The 17,023-nt window shown below is 42.4% G+C and overlaps 2 protein-coding genes across 2 annotated transcripts; one reads left to right on the plus strand and one right to left on the minus strand.

The window, feature by feature from the left end:
* Positions 1-371: 371 nt before the first annotated feature.
* On the minus strand, positions 372-9,288 carry TDP2 (tyrosyl-DNA phosphodiesterase 2). The gene is made up of 7 exons (XM_075272188.1): positions 9,147-9,288; positions 7,418-7,536; positions 6,070-6,246; positions 5,231-5,322; positions 4,827-4,945; positions 4,277-4,447; positions 372-746 (listed from the first exon to the last, which is right to left on the minus strand). Exons 1-7 carry the CDS (start codon positions 9,279-9,281, stop codon positions 465-467), a joined length of 1,095 nt encoding a protein of 364 aa, XP_075128289.1. The 5' UTR covers positions 9,282-9,288; the 3' UTR covers positions 372-464.
* Positions 9,289-9,549: 261 nt separating this feature from the next.
* On the plus strand, positions 9,550-13,436 carry ACOT13 (acyl-CoA thioesterase 13). Its single transcript, XM_075272189.1, has 3 exons — positions 9,550-9,721; positions 11,722-11,906; positions 13,176-13,436. Exons 1-3 carry the CDS (start codon positions 9,638-9,640, stop codon positions 13,330-13,332), a joined length of 426 nt encoding a protein of 141 aa, XP_075128290.1. The 5' UTR covers positions 9,550-9,637; the 3' UTR covers positions 13,333-13,436.
* The last annotated feature ends 3,587 nt before the right edge of the window (positions 13,437-17,023 follow it).

A 17,023-nucleotide genomic window follows, 5' to 3' on the forward strand; every position in this document is an offset into this window, starting at 1 on the left:
TACAGTGAACAAAAAGTTCAAAGTTAACATATCAGAACTGGTGCTTTTAATCAGGGGACTGTCTTTTGATGTCATGAGGGTTAGATACAGAGAAGAATGCAAACACCAAACTTCCCATTTTATGACAGAGAAAAATTGATTCTCCCTCTAATAAATTGGTTTGTATAACACAGGAAACAATATCCATCGATGCAATAATACTATAGCACTTGTACGGTATAAAATATTTTATTAATTTAGGATTATTGCTTAAAATTCAATAAAACAAAACAGTATAACAATTTGATTAAATAAAAGAAAACTTAGACAAAAATTATCTACATCAGCGAGAACACAATTTTGCATAAAAGTAATTCGTGATGAAAAAAAAAAATGGCAAAAATATGGATAGAGAAAATGGATTGATGAAATAAGTTTTAAAATAATGACAGGCATGGAGTCAAGCTTGATCAGGATTCTTCATTTTACAGGATCACATCAAAATCACAAAAGAGACCCCAGTGATCACTAGGAAACCTTCCACAGTCCAGCTTTTCGGTTCCAATTAAATCCAGAGACTGAGGTACAACTTGGCTCCCATCTACTGCAGTCCGATAAAAGATACGGTCAAATCGCAGTCTGCTAGCGTATGGAAGGCGCAGATTGTTATTGATCTTTGTGTCCCATGTATATCGACAGCGTTCAGGTTTCCCCAAAAACTCCCAAATGTCCAAAGTGTTATCTGGCAAGCCTCCAATTTGCTCAACCTGTATAAAAGGGGGGGGGAGGGGGGAAAAAGTACATATTTAGATAACTATAACAAAAGGAAATGTTTTTGGACATCTAAGAATAAGCATATTTGTTAAACTAGGCTATTACTTCCCAGCCACAGACTTTCACTCTGCTTGTAGACAAAATGTCCGAAATCATTGGAACCTCGTCATTGGGCTCTGTCTTAGGCTAAGACCCCAGGTTGAGGAAATGCAGCGTTTAATTGAAAAAACAAACAAACAAAAAAAAAACAAACAAAAAGACAGCAATATCTGCAAGAAAAAACATGACATTTCCACATGGTGCAGACAGGAGATGGTAGAGGTCTGAGTGGCAAGGGCAGTGCTCCAGCGAGCTGAAAGTCCACCCCTCAAGTGCACTAACTGCCTCATTTGCATAAGACTTCAAAGTTGTTCTTCCCCAAACCTCTAAAAGTGATATATAAGGTATAACAAAGGTATGTTCATTACTGCAATGTGTTCTGTAACATGGTGGTGATGGTTGAATATGCATATGGAGGTTGTAGACTCCCTTTAACCCCTTCCACCTAGAGCAGGGCAATTAAATTAATTTCCCCTTAAGGAGTCTGAGGTTTCAGTTTTTTTTAACAGAATAGTAAGATCGACTTCTGCCCAGCCTTCTCTGACAGGTCTTTCAGTATGGTAGCCGTTCACAAAGTGTGAGTTCCAGAACTGCCAGATCTTTGCACTAATGCCCGCAATCAGAATGCTTTTGATCACATGCATTAAATGTGCATGGGGCTGCCAGTCCACTCCTCTGCACCCTCCACTGTGGTGTTCCCTGCTCACTTGTTGTTGCCGGTCTGTCTCCCGTTGGACAGGAGGTTGTCCAAGTAAGGAACCCGGCAACACCTCTGCAGCGGAGGATGCTCGTGATAGACACCATCACCTAAGTAAATACCCAGAAGGCAGAGGCCCCAACAAACAGGAGAGCGACAACTGGAAAGGTCGCAGGTCCACTACATAAAGAAAACGCTGGAGGACACAGTGCGATGATGTAGATGGACAAAGAATTTGCCCATCTCCAAGTACACCACCACATGGGGGAAAACCTTCATGCCAAGGAGGGCTAGAAGAGGAAGGTCTGAATGACTTGGTGTAGGACCGCCATGCAGGTCTGCGCTTGAAAGAAGGCTTCCTGGAACAGCAGAATGGCTGGTGCTCAGAACACCTCTGAGGGAGGGAAAAAAAAAAAAAAAAAAAAAAAAAAAAAATCTATTCTCCCTGTGGCCGTAGGGATAAGCCTCTCGAGGCCCTTAAAAATTCAGCCCTGTTCAACCAAAAGGGAGAAGGGCCATGACTGTCTTGAAGGTGGACTCAGTGTTGCAAAAACAAATACTATGGCGAATAGGCCACTGTGTTAGCGGCCACCCTAACAGCTCTGGAGGCATTGCCAGGAACTTGGAAGGGTTCAAAATTTCAGAGAAGGGCAGCTGGTTGCCTTGGAAGAAAGCTGCATCAGGGAGGTTTGACTGAAGCAGTTTGGCCCAGGAAAAGCAGGCCTTTCTGACCCAAGAGGCCACAAAGGAAGGCCGCAGGGAGAAGCCAGCCCCTAAGATGGCCACCATGGCCAGGGAAGTCACCTACTTACAGCAATATGACAGCCAGCATTTAAGACAATTAAATGCATCAGTTCTGCATTGCAAATAATACAACAGGAGCAATCCATTCTCACCCCGGGGGATCACTGAGGGAGGCGGAGTCCAATGAACATAGAATAGAAGCCTTGGAAAGCCTAGCTATCACAGGATCCACCGCAGGGGAGGGGGGGCTCTAAATGATAGGAAGGGACACATGGGGCGGCTGGCAGACAATATCTCAAGACAGACTGGCTAGCGCTCACTGGTTACTGAAAAACCAGTACTAACCAATTGCACCACTGGATCAACTTGCTTCCTTCACCTTGGATATTCCTCATTGCCAGCCAGGAGAAGCTAGAGACGTGTCACAGCATAGCCTTGCAAAACTGCTTCCGCTTAGGAGCTTACAGGTCCGGGGAGGGAGGGGACACCTGACTTCCAGTAGAAGACAGAGAGAAGTAGGTGGTCCAGGGAGAAACCATTGTGCCCTCAAGATGTGATCAAACACCCAATAGCGGAAGGAAATGTTCACTTGAGTGGATGGGTCTGGGTCCTCAGAGATCTGTAGGTTCTCTCTACCGCATGGATGAGTTCCCACGCAGCAGCAGATATAGATGAGCCTAGCAGTTGCTCAAGTTGCAGTCAGAGGCGTCCCCAGGGAAGCAGATCGAGCAGGGAGAGACAGATGTGCTTGTCGGAGTGGAGCCGTGAGCTGAGGCCCTATCTGAGGAGTGCTCAGAGGAAGGGATGGAGGACCGTGAACTGTATGAAGACTACCTGGTCCTTTGGTGGGGGCTCCGGGATCTAGGACTGGAACTATGAGAGTGTCCAAGGAAAATCCTAGAAGATGCTGGCTGAGCTATGGAGACCCAGGGAAGAGTACTATGGGCAGCATAGTCGGAAGGGGGGGGGGTGAGAGGGAGTAGGAATACTCGCCCATGTAGAAATCTTCTCACGTTCACCCTATCTGGCATCTTCAGGTGCCAAAAGGTCACTCCCTTGGTGGAACCTTGCACATGCGAGTGGGGCCACCGGAATATCTGGCCGCCAATGCAGCAAGCAGAGGATGAGGACTGGGTGACCGTCAAAGTGCTCAAGAAGAGTGCTGTGCTTGCAGGAGGGTACAACTAGTGTGGTGTACACACTGAAGAGTCCCCTTCACTTGCAAGAAAATTTAAAAAATGGTGCAAGACAGAAAGACCTGAGTCAGGTAGTGTCTGCCTTCTACGACACTAGGTTTAAAACTGAATTCATGCACAGTGCTGTGGTAGGGTAAAGCCTGGAGGTGGAGCAAATAGCTTTTCTTTTCCCTAGTGTCTGTCTACTAGGGGCCAGGCCATGGTGCTGTATCCCCCAGTGAAATAAGTGAGAAAAATGGAATTAAAAGAGGTCAAAATGTTGAATGCATTCCAAAAAGCACAGACAAAATCTATAGCTTGTTGCACAAAAATATTTCCCTACACAGCTTGATAAATTGAAAAATTAAAAAGTTAAGGCTTATAGAATATGACAATAGAAGATTTCATAAGAGTCTTTCATTGTGCTACTGTAGTAAAACAAAAACTACTTTATAAATTAAGAATTCCTGTAATCATACTGACCTGGGGAACAACATTAGTATGCTATTTATACCAGATACGAAAACAGAAAAATAATTAAACAATTTCCTTTTGATGTTATTCCTTTGCCCCCCCCCCCCCCCCAAAAAAAAAAAAAGTTTTTGGTTTTTTAATGCATTAAATGTACTCCAAAATAGTTCCATTGATAAATGCAACTTGTCTTGGCAAAACCAAGACAAAATATGGTTATGTCAATGAGGAAAAAAAAAAGTTAGGGCTCTTAAAAGAAGAAAGTGTCATCTTGAAGGCCAAAACAAACTATCATTAAGGGGTTAATAAACAGTTTAAACTGGCAAATGGCACGGACCTCCTTGTCCCTCAGGTTTGTATCTCCACCAAATATGACAGTAGTTGAAGGAGGAACTTCCTGGATCTTCTTCAGTACAATGCGCAGCTGTTTCATACGTTCCTTTGAGTACTCTTTAGTGCTCTCTAGATGGGAAGTCATGAGGCAAATATTGTGTCCACAGATATTAACCTAAGGGGAAAGCACGCACAAGTCACAAGTGTGTATATATGTATATAATATATATGTTTCCTGGTCCAACCGCAGCTCCAACTTAGTACATAATAGTGACTTGTGTTACTGTGAGCTTCAGGATTAATATGGCTCTACCGTTCTGCACTCCATTAAGGAGATGGCACAGTATGTGGAGTAACATCTCCAGACAGAAGACTTAAAAATGCACCAAATCATGGGACATTTAATAAATTTGGTGCAAAAAGCAGCAAGCGTCTCCAGCAAAACATACTTCAGAAATTCCCCTCATGTTAAATCTGGCCCCCATGTGTTGCAAGCTAGAAAGTAAAACAAGAAACTGTACACCAACAGCACTAGTATAAGTCCTAATACTTACATTTGCTACCAGTAAATTTCTCATCATAACTGTACTTGGGAATGGAACAATTTCATGACTTATCAGCTTTACTCTTGATTTCTTCAACATTATAGCAGTAAAATAACCATCTTCATTTCCTAGAACGTTGTCAAATAATAAAGTAAAGTCATTTTGCACTTACATTCAGTCTAAGATTGTACCTGAACCTAATTCAACCCAGACAGCAAGAACAATATCACTGAATACTTTGGTGGAGAATCAAAGCAGTAAAGGTAGGAGTAGAATAGTCTTTTTAAAGACTATCCCAACGTGACTTTAGTTGAAAAGGACTTTCCAATGATAGATTGCCTTTAAAAATAGAGGATAGATAATTCTGCTTAAAATATCCCATTCAGCCTTGTCAGATTAGCTACAGTACATACCTGTAATGATTGTGTAACTGACCGCTCGTTTCTTCAGGTACTCATAATATGGAGGAATAACCTCTTGTAAAAATATTACATCCGGACTGTACCTGCAATTGCACACACAAAAAGCTATTTTAGCTTAACTAAATTGATATAAAAGGAGCATTAAGAATAAAACTGATACTTTGTACTGTTAAATAATATTAACACCACAACAGCATCTCCATTACAAACGCTGATACAAAGGTTCAAAACTATTTCAGATGGGAAAATTGGGTGGAGGACTAGATGATTACACTACCCCCAAATAATTGCATCTCATGAACACCTATGTATCAGAATAAACCCCAAATAAATATGTATTAAAAAGGACATGAATTCTTAAAGAGTAGCTGGGTGTTACTATATTTCAATTCCCACATCCCAGCCTTACTTTAAAGAGGACAAACATGACCTGGAGTGAACAGCTAGACATCAGTGCGTCTACATTTACATGCAAAGCAACATTGTAAGATCCAGGTCTAAGCTAGATAATGTGGTGCAACAAACTAATCAATAGAGGCAATGTCTGCAAACACCACAATAAATCTAGATATGTAGTATAGACCATCTCTTTCCAGTCACTCCACTGCCTATGTCATTATTAAATTCAGTAAGGCTGGTCTTACACAACTGTACTGAATGTACGGTCCGCAAGTTGCTGATCAGCAACACTAGTTGCTGATCGGCAACATAGACTCCGCAAATGTCCGTGTCCTGCCGCACTCGCCCATGGTTACTTCTTAAATTGGGGATTATAAATCTAGATTTCTCTTTCAACACACACACACAAAAAAAAGGCAACAGAGACTTACAGTGCTAAATAAGAACAAACACCCCGAGCCCTCTCTCCAAGGTTGGATTGGTCAATTCCATCAACGTTCCAGGTTAGAAGAGTAATGTGGCTTTCATCTTCTTTTTCCAGTGTAGGAGGATTAGCTGCAGCAGACGTTTGCTCCTTAACAACTGGTGTGTCATCTGTTAGGTCAATGCTAGATAGGAAAACAAAAACAATCAAACTGGTTCTGTGAACCAAATCTGGCAAGCAGACATTATTTATGGAACATAAGGTGTAAATGAACTAGAACTACAATAATATTATAATTAAATTTTTTTGTAAGGCTCCATTCTCACGGACGTCAGATTTTTTACCATACAGCAAAAGAATAGAAATCATAATGGAATCCAACCGTTCTCATTAAATGGCCATTAATGGTCAATGAGGTCTATAAAGCACTCATGGCAGTCACTATGCAAAAAGATCCTTGTGTCTACCTTTGTAAACTTTGCCAGGCTTGTATACAGCAGTGTTTTGGGGATGAATAAAGGCTGCAGATACTAGAAGGCACTCATCTATTTCCAATGCTCCAGTGCTCTGCCATCATGCTCCGATTCTTCTACTCCAGCAGCTTCTCATGGGTCTCTTCCATAGTTCCGCTGAAGTAGCTGATTGGGCTCAGTGGTCACATGACTGCTAAGGCCAATCAATGGCCTCAGGGAGAGACCCATGATGGCACAGGTAGTGACATTACATGCCTAATCAGCGGCCTCAGTGGTCATGTGTGGCTGGGACTTCTACCAAAAGTGATCAAAGCAATAGACATTCCCCAAAATGGTATAACTAAAAAGTACCCCTGACCCTGCAAAAAAAAACAAAAAAACAAAAAAAAAAAAAACACCCTATGCATCCTTGTGCAGCTGCAGAGTCACCTGTCAATGTGGCCTTGCAGCTGTTGCAAAACCACAACTCCCATATATTAAATATTTTACACATTTTTTTGCTTCGAAATTTGTTTGCCCTATTTTCCTTCTCAGACTCCTAGGTGCCTCTTATGATGCGGTGCATCTTATAGTCTGAAAAATAACTTCTACCTCATTGTAATTTACTGTATTACGTTCTGTGTTTTTGTTTCAATATATGGTTTGAGTTTTTCTTGGTTTTGAAAATGTGATTGGATGGTGTTTGCAATAAACATGATCAGAGTTTAAAAATAAAATAAAAAATTAGAAGCCATTAAAAGACCCCTTGGTGTACCAGTGAAATGCCTGCTGGTAGTTTTTCAGCCACTGGTATGGGCTTCCCACTTTGGACATTTTTATTTATATATCCTCATGTACATCTATATAATGCCTAATTTTACTGGTGTTCATCTGTAGTCTCACCATGTATCTGACAATGTTGTAGGCATGTTTTCTGGTTTTACTGAATTTGTCAAATTAGTTGAAGTTTCTGCCTTTGGAGGGATCTCCACTCCGGGTTCAAAGAAAGAATTTATCGCCCTCTAAAAATGCAAGGAAGAAACAATTCAGCACACAAATAGTATACAAATTTAAGAACTAGCAACACCTTTATTGCAACAAGGTAAAAGCTAAAATCTATCAATAACAGCACTAACCACTAAGAGCAAACACTAGCTCAGTTGCTAATTGGTATTATACACTGGGAGGGCCTGCCACTTAAAGTGGACCTTCCATGTCCTCATGCACATGAGTCTTTGTATACCGCTAGAAAGCCAATAGTGCACTGGCTGCTTTCCTATTATGTGCCGCAGGGCTGGAGATATTGGTGCACTTAATTTCGGCACCGATCTCTCCCTAACTTCAGAAGGTCGTTCCTGACAGTCTAACTGGGCGGTAAGAAATGCCCTAACAGTATCCTAACATAGCCTTGTACTGTCAGAGGGCACGCTAGACTATCAGGAATGCCCTTCTGACAGTGGGGAGATTGGTGCAGAAACTAACACACTGTATGCTTTCTAGCAGTATATAAAATTGTATATGCATGAGGACATGAAAGGTCCTCTTTAAATTTTCTTTTTTAATACTACCGCTGAAGTGTCTATACACACAAACCAATGCTCACCTTTCCCATGAGCCTCTGTTTTCAGACCTGGAAGCTCAGTTCATATGTATACAGGTCTCAGGTGACTGCTGCAGCCTATCACAGACCTCACTGGTCACCGCTATGGCTGAAGCGGTCTCCTAGCACAAATGTGACATGATTGGCAACATCAACCCGAAGACCTGTAAACAGACAAACTGAGCTGGAAACGGAGGCCAGGGGAGATGTGAATGATGACTGGTTAAGTTTAAAGTGTAACTAAACTTTCAGACAACTTTTGAGATTCTCTTCTTTCATAAGACACTAAGGTTGCAGTGCTATATAAATTATTTCACTGTAGCTGTATAATATATATCAGGGGTCAGTAACCCCTTGGCACAAGTGGCATATTTTGGATGCATGGCAACCAGCACAGGACCTTCATGTAGTAAGTGAAGGGGGAGCATCCCTTCAAATAGAGGAATTGAACCCCTCCTCCTGACAGTACTTGTCCATAGACGAGTACCGGAGGAGGGGGTGGGGCATTCCTCACCGTTCAGCGTCATCTGTGGGCGGTAAGGAACGCCTTCTCACAGTATAGCGCTACAGACCGTACTGTCAGGAGGGGCGTTCCCAGTTAGACTGTCAGGAACACCCTTCTGATAGTGAAAAGCTAGGAGTAAATGCACCGATATCTCTTCCAGCGGGGGACATAACGGGAAAGCTGACCATGAGCTGAATTCAGCATACTGTCAGCTTTCTAGTGGTATATAACACTGCGTGTGCCCAAAGACATGAAAGGGCCTCTTTAAGCAGATTTAGAGACAGAAACCCAAACGCAGACCGGGCACAGGTGTGAACCTAGTCTTAGATGTGCATAGCAGACTGTGTCATCATGACAACGCATGAAGATATTGCCGTACACTACAGAACTGCAGTAACATCTACTATAGTCATACAGTGCACAACATAAACAGGACTAAGGAGTCTGCCACATCCATCCTCACTGCCACATCTATCCTTACTGCCACATCTAGCTAGCACACACTACCACTTCTTACACACTCATACTTCAAGCTCCCAGTCATTTTCTGCCAGGTAACATTGTGCCACAGCCAGGTCACAGCCCGCAATGCTGGCGAACTCTGCACATGTGCGTTCCCGCTCCAGCACAAGCCTCCCCGCAGCAGCACCGTCCAGCTCCATCCCATGGTCTACAGACCGTAGTCACCAAGTCCCGCCCACCTAGCAGTGAGTGCAGCTGCGGCGGCGCCTCAGTCCAGAACCGACCAATCTTTGGTGCCGACTGCTGGGCGCGCTTCTTCAATTAGCTAAGAACTCTCGTCCCTTTTTATCGCGAGATCACGTGATGCGTTCCAGTGTGGAAAGCGGAAGTAACTGCTTTGCCGTTCCTATCAGCAACAACCTGTCACGTGGTAAAGAGGTTAGCACTGGCACTTTGGTGTGGGCGGGACTTACTAACACATAACTTCATTTGGAGGTGACCTGCACTGTACACAGCTGTGTCACCGCACACTGCCACTGTAGAGCACCGATCAATCATGAGTGCTTTAACGATGAGTACGTTACGAGCGCTGTTTAAAGCTGTGGGAGAAGGACCAGGATTTGACCGAGTTTTGAGCAAGGTATTAGCCTGTGAGTCCATGGTGGTGCTGGGCCCTCGTGTGTGAATAATGAGGCAGCCAATCACATAACGACTTGCATTATAAACCCTGGCAGGAAAGAATGACAGCTGTCATGTGATTGGTTCAATCTATTGTTATTGTTAGAGCTGTCACTTCTCACTTCCTTTATGACAGGAGTATAAAGTAACAGTTCTGCAGCATCTGTCCTGTAATGTCCTTGAAACCAGGGGTCACCTCCTAGATCAGTGGGTAATTGCCAAGCCCTGTGGTATGCTCCTGCATATGCCAGGACCCCTAATATGTGACGTGGGCATGTCATGTGCCAGTCATTTCACAAAAGATGGTGTGGCCAGTGCATTGCCATGCCCAGATCACTAAATAAGAGCATAGAATGGCTTCACAAATGGAGTCTTGGTCCCCTCTAAAAGTTTCTGCAGTGCTCTGTGTGTAACTGCGTTTCCTAGTGCTTTTCCAATAACTCTACACTGTTCTTATGGCACACCCAGAAGTCTATGAATGAATTGATATCTTTGTGTTGTTGACCTACCTGTCGGACCTGTCCCTGCACACACTGACACATTCTAAACAGAACAGCCAATGTCAGACTGTGCAGGGATATACCTTCGACAAGGGAAAGGTAGCATCCAGTTATCGTTTTATGTTAGGATGACATCTGCATCGGAGTCTCCATTGGAGAAAACGCCAAAAAGAAAAGTCATGCACAGGGGACTTTTCTCTTTGCTGGTTTCAGTATAAAAAAATTGGCCCCCATTACATTCTATGGGGCCCGCAGGTAACTGTTTTAGTGGATGGACTCTCCTCACTGAAAACCTGGCGCAAGTGTGAACCTAGCCTAAGTCATACAGTTCATGAAGGAATAATGGAAGAATAGCACAATGTTATTTTATGGTCAATATAAGGATTTGCCATGGACCTGTCAGAAGTAGTGACAGATCCTTTTTAAAGGGTTTGTCCCACTAGAGACCCTTATGCTCTATGCACAGTGTAGGCGATAAGTGATTTATCGCTAGGGTCTGACTGCTAGGTCCCTCATTGATGAGACAAAAAAGTGGACTGAAAGTTCCCCATGCTTCTTCTGTGTGGATGAAAGACCAATGGATATCAGATAATACTGGTCGAAAATACAGTTGGGATTGGGAGAAGTTACATATAAAAATCCTAATTCCCACTGTGATATTTCTGGAATTATAGGTAAATCTGCAGTTTTAGGGTGAGTTCACACTGAGTATACGCCAGCTTATTCTGAACGTAAAAGCGCTCGTATGCTGGCTCCCATAGAAATGAATGGGAACTGCTTTATACGCCGCTGATTCTGAACGTGTTTTACGTTCAGAATAAGCTGGCGTATACTCAGTGTGAACTCACCTTTAGTGTGATATAAAAGGAGAGAATCAGCATACAACACGTTTTTATAATGTCAGAGATAGTTGTTTGAAGTGATTCCCCCACACCCTTATTTATCTTACATTACCGTTGTGGTTTTGGAAATCACAGCATGTCAGTTTTACCTATATTAACGCCAGCGTTTTCCCTATAGGTGTAATTGAAGCAGAAAGTCTCTGCAGACTTTCTGTGAAAAGCGCTTTGGGATGCTATGTGGGGCCTTAGCTTAAGATCCAGATAATATACATGTCAACAATGATGTAACCACCAGTGAAAAACCGATAACCACCACAATAAAAATAGATAAGACAGATATGAATGTATTATTTTTCAGTGCTGTGGAATATATGTAAATGGAACTGAGCTGCAATACTAGACACGTCCTGTGGACAATAATGGTTATCCATTGAACTCTTGCTTTTAATCTATGCTGACCTTTTTCCTTCTGTCTGCCCATTACTTTACTTCACCAGAATGGCACACTGATCTTGTGTACTCATCTGTCATTCTGCGCTGATCTTCCTCTGAGCAGAACATGATGAAATACAGAACATCTTGTCAATAAAATATATCATGCCTCTTCGAAATTTTCCCAGCTCCAGCTCGTGTCTGCAAGTCCCGGTAAAGTTGTTTGTGAGCTGAAGGTTGATGAGGAGCACACAAATCGAGGTGGCACGATGCATGGCGGCTTAACGGCTACTTTGGTTGACATGGTTTCCACTGTTGCTTTGTTGCACACAGAAAGAGGCGCTCCAGGAGTTAGTGTGGATATGAATATCACGTAAGTCATGTTGATTTCTATAAGTAGTAGGTTATTCTTGCAGTCCACTATAGGATTGTACGGTGTATATTATTTGTGTGTAATTTTCCTGCTGCGCAGTTAGTGCATAGTTTTAAGAGTTTGCCTACAAATGATAAGACACCTATCAGACATTTAATGGACACTAACTCATTTTAATATGTTTGTTTTTATACCTGATCCATTTAATGAATCAGTTAAAAAGAAAATGGGCACATTAACGTCAATTAGTGTCCGTTTTTATACTGTTTTTTTTTTTTTTTTTTTTTCTGCTTTCTGAGCAAGCACGGACAAAACACTGACAGTATTACTGTCCATTACCCATAGACTTTAATGTTAAAAAATAACAGACACTTGATATCCATCATGGGGAAAAAAGTCCAGCATGTTGGAATAAATAACAGACTTGCGACGATTTGGTTTAAACAGACATTCACGGTCACTATCGGACACTAGATAAAATCCCATTGAAATGATTGGAAATTTTAACAGATTTGTGACGGTTCTGCTAGTTTCCGTTGCTAAAATCTTGTAACAGACAATAGCAGCGGACACTATTGACAGTCATTAGCGGTAGTGTGAACAACCCCTAAGCAGACTGTTTCATCATGTGACAAAATGATATTTGAGAAAACGTGTTCTGTCTATGGCAATGGCTAACCTGTTAAGGGTAAGTTCAGACGGAGTTTTTGGTCAGGATTTTGAGGTCGTATTCGCCTCAAAATCCTGACCAAAAAGATGGCTCCCATTGAAATCAATGGGAGCCACTCAGGAGTTTTTTTCCAGGAGCCGTTTCTTCCGGCACCCGGAAAAAAGAAGCGAGGTGCTCATTCTTCAGGCCGAGTCACCTTGCGATTCGGCCTGAAGACACTCCCTTCTCTGGACTAGGCCCATTCATTGGGCCTAATCCGGAGCGGAGTGCGCGGCTGGATGCCAGTGCAGTGGACCGGCTTTCAGTTGCAGCTACCAGGCTTTTGGACCGGAACCTGAAGCGGCCTCCGCCTCAGGTTCCGGACAAAGAACTCCGTCTGAACTTACCCTCAGGTGTTTTTAAGGTCAGGTTTACTTAGGGTTTTTATCGTTTGCTCTTCTAAAACTGTTTTATGAAATTTAGACTACCAAACCTATGAAACCTAAGAGGCAAGACTTGTCAGGAGAGGGGTCTGGGAAGATCAAGGTGTTGATTTTTTAACAAGTATTCTTAAGATTGTTACAAAAAATTAATCTAGCATTTCTGCTGTTTTCTTAAAGGTACATGAATGCTGCCAAAATTGGAGAATCTGTTCTCATCACTGCACAAGTTTTGAAGCAAGGAAGAACACTCGCCTTTGCAACTGTAGATTTGGTTAATAAAGAGACAGGGAAACTAATAGCACAAGGAAGACACACAAAACATCTTGGAAGTTAGAGCAAAGCTTTGATTTTCTGTTGAAGGACTTTCTGTTTCTCGTAACTGTTTCTACCCACCCCAATGATAGTCTCTATTAAATAAAAAAAAAAATCTTAATAATTCTCCCTGTTTTTGAACTATGTTTATATTTATTAACGGAAGCCAAATGTTCTGTTTACAGAAATCGCCTGACGCCGCTCAATAGCATAATACTAGGTTTCTTTCTTCTGTTATGTAGGATGTACACATTTGTGTGTCCACAGTATCTTCTTCTAATCTTTAGGATGTTAGTGCAAATTGTGAAAAATCCTAAAATAACATAGTCCTCTAAATTATAAAATTTTCTTTATGCATTTAAAATTCACTAGCTCCTCATTTTCTCATCGCAACCACCTATGCACTACTATATGGAAGAAAATGCAAAGTGGCAAATTGTTGTAGAACTTTAACCCTAGATTCCTATGACCGATTTGCATCTGTGAAACTTGTTTTGTGTGTTTGCTGGATTAACCAGCCTGAAGATCATGCCGGGAGTGGGACTCCTAGTAATACAGTTATCTACGCTGCCTCCCAGTGACATCCTGTCAATAGTGAATATAGTACATGACAGTATATTGCTGGGTGGCAGGGACTCCATACACCATAGATAAGGCAACGAGTCCATTTTTCATGGCCATCTGGCATCAAAGGGGCACCCGTTTCTACAGATCTCTAATACATTGGAGTGTATGGAGAGGTCTGTGAAAAAATGGACATGACTTATGTTTTGATGTTCTATTACAACAGACTGTCAAAATAAGTCATGTGAATAGCTGCCATTCACAGACATTGAATTTAATGAAGCCATGTAATGTCCGTTAAAACAAAAAAAAACAAACCCCAGATGTCATATGGCCATTATGCATTGTCGTGTGAATATAGCTTTAGGCTGGAAACTATATTTTTTTTCTTTTTTGGGCCAAGGCTGTGAACGGCTTCAAAAGCAATGGGAACTATAAAGAAGAAGAAATTATACTTCTACCTCATATTTACTCCTTTTGCTCAAAACACGCATCAAAATCTGCAACAAATGCACAGCTTTTCTGCAACCTGTCTCTCCAGCCTTAGGATATATATGCAGCAGATTTCTTGTGGAAATTTGTAGATGGGATTTTTCCAGGGGCAGGCCCTTAGATTTCTTTTCCATTTGCATTATTTAGAGTCAGAGAACTGCCCATACAAAAAATTGCCACGTGCTGATTTACAGAAAATGGGGAACAGCAAATTTTGGCAAGACCGACACTACATTTTAAATCAAAGCTGATCACAGAGGGTGCATCATTAGTTGACATACTTTTTTTTATCATTGTGGCCCACATTTACTAATATTATGGTACAAACATGCACACAATTTATTAGAGTGGCTCAGGTTATATGATAAATCGGGAGCATAAATGTGATTTTATATGAACTGCTTACATTCTATCCACACATACATTCTGGATAGAGATGAGCGAGTACTGTTCGGATCAGCCGATCCGAACAGCACGCTCCATAGAAATGAATGGATGCACCTGGTACTTCCGCTTTGCCGCCGGCGGCTGCTTAACCCCCCGCGTGCCGGCTACGTCCATTCATTTCTATGCGAGAGTGCTGTTCAGATCGGCTGATGTGTTTCTGCTGTGGTTTTTCCCGCAGCACTTATATTGCTGCGGCCAGCTACGTGGGGCTTTAGTCTTACTGTGTATTGTAATGAAGCATATGGTTGCTATTATGTGAATTCTAGTGGTTTGAAATTTACTGCTATATATTGTGCTGAGCCCAGACTTGCAACTTAAGGCCAAGGTCCATGTGGTGCAAACGCCACGGTTTGGCTGCAGCATTATACAGTCCCTACAAAGTGGATGGGATTCTCACATTGCAGAAAAATACCTGCAGTGTATAGGTATAATTAAAGCTGAAAGTCTGCAGAGGAAAACTCATGGGACCTTAGTCTAAGGCTAAGGCCCCACTGGGTGGAAATGCAGCAAAAAACTGCAGAGAAACCACTGCGTTTTCTGCCGCGGAAAAAAACGTGCATGTACATGCATTTTTCAGTTTTGTTCTGTGGAAATTCATATGAGTTTTCTGTTTGAGTTTTTCATTGCGTCTTTGCTTGAGTTTCTCATGCAAAAAAAAAAAGCAAGATGGAAAGCTCTATATTCATACTACATCTCCCTTGCGTGAGACGGGGGTGTGCATGCTTGTCTACAGATCTATTTATTTCTACATGGACTGAATGAAATAGTCAAGTACAGTATTCCATCAGTCCCATGGGCATTACATTCACCTAGGGACTTAGAAATCACTCTTCTCATGATTTATAGGGGTTGACCACCTATACTCAAGACTAGAGATGAGCGAGTACTATTCGAAACTCCCATTTCGAATAGCACGCACCCATAGGAATGAATGGATGCAGCCGGCACGCAGGGAGTTAAGTGGCCGGCCGCTTCCATTCATGCCTATGGGTGCGTGCTATTCGAAACGGTCGTTTCGAATAGTTCTCATCTCTACTCAAGACATTTATTTCCCTATACTGTTGCCAATGCTAAATAGAAGTAGATGAAGTACATTGTTCAGCTATCGCAAGCTTTCCCATAGAATTGAAAGGAGTAGAACACGGGTCTTCAAACTGCAGCCCGCCGCCAGGGGCGCACCTATAATGAAGTTTCTAGGGCCATGATAGCGAACAGAGGGCGCACAGAACCCTCTCTGCTGGCATGCACACCATCACCCGTATCGCTCACTAAAAGGGAATCCGGTACAGGATTCCCAGTTAGTGAGCGATCCCTTCTTTAGGCCATATGTGCAAATGCACATACAGCTGAAAGCTGTCAGTTTAGGCTGCAGTCTGCGGGGGGGTTGGGTGTTGCAGGCTACTGTGGAGCAGTTAATACTCTGTACAGAGGAATTTGTTCAGTTTTTTTTATTATTTAAATTTCAGCTCTACAATAGTCTGAGGGAAAGTGAACTGGCCCCCTGTTTAAAAAGTTTGAGGACCCCTGGAGTAGAGCATATGATTCCCAACCACTGCTCAATTCAGAACAAGGACAAAAATCCCTCGCATTCTCCTGGTTGGTGGAAGCCTGAGGGGGTTCAAAAAGTTATAAAGAGCAACAAAATAAAGAAATAGGAACTAAGGCAGTACAATTGAAGAGTAGAAAAATGAGGTGCAAATCTCAAATACTGGCAAGAAAATGGGAAAAATAGAAAGGGAGGGCAGGGAAGAAAGGAGGTAAGGATATCAGAGACCTTGTTAGGATACATGTCCCATGGTGACCAAATATACTGAAAAGCATCTGTAATACCATGGAGAGTAGCAGTCAAATTCCAAGCTGCTGATGTCTTTCATCCAGGGCCAGCAAGAGGGCGAATGCTCTTTCAGTGGAGAGGAAAAGTTGGGTTGAGATTTGGGAAGATTAAGTACGTCAGGAAGCAGGCTCAAAGGGACATTTCCAGCAAGTGGGAGAAAAAGCAGGAATAAGTGTGGAGCAGAGTAGGAGTGCGGTACTAGTGCATTAAAATCTTGTATTGGGTCTCGCTGAAGCTTACACAAGCGGAAGACTTAGCCGCACTGAACCATATGATCTACTATGGAGCCGACTTTACCTGTCTGCCAAGGGCTTTCTTCCATTTCAGCTGTAATTTGCCCCAGGCAAATATATGTCCCTGCAAAGTGGATGGGATT

Source organism: Leptodactylus fuscus, chromosome 4, assembly GCF_031893055.1.
Source record: "Leptodactylus fuscus isolate aLepFus1 chromosome 4, aLepFus1.hap2, whole genome shotgun sequence".
Lineage (NCBI taxonomy): Eukaryota > Metazoa > Chordata > Amphibia > Anura > Leptodactylidae > Leptodactylus > Leptodactylus fuscus.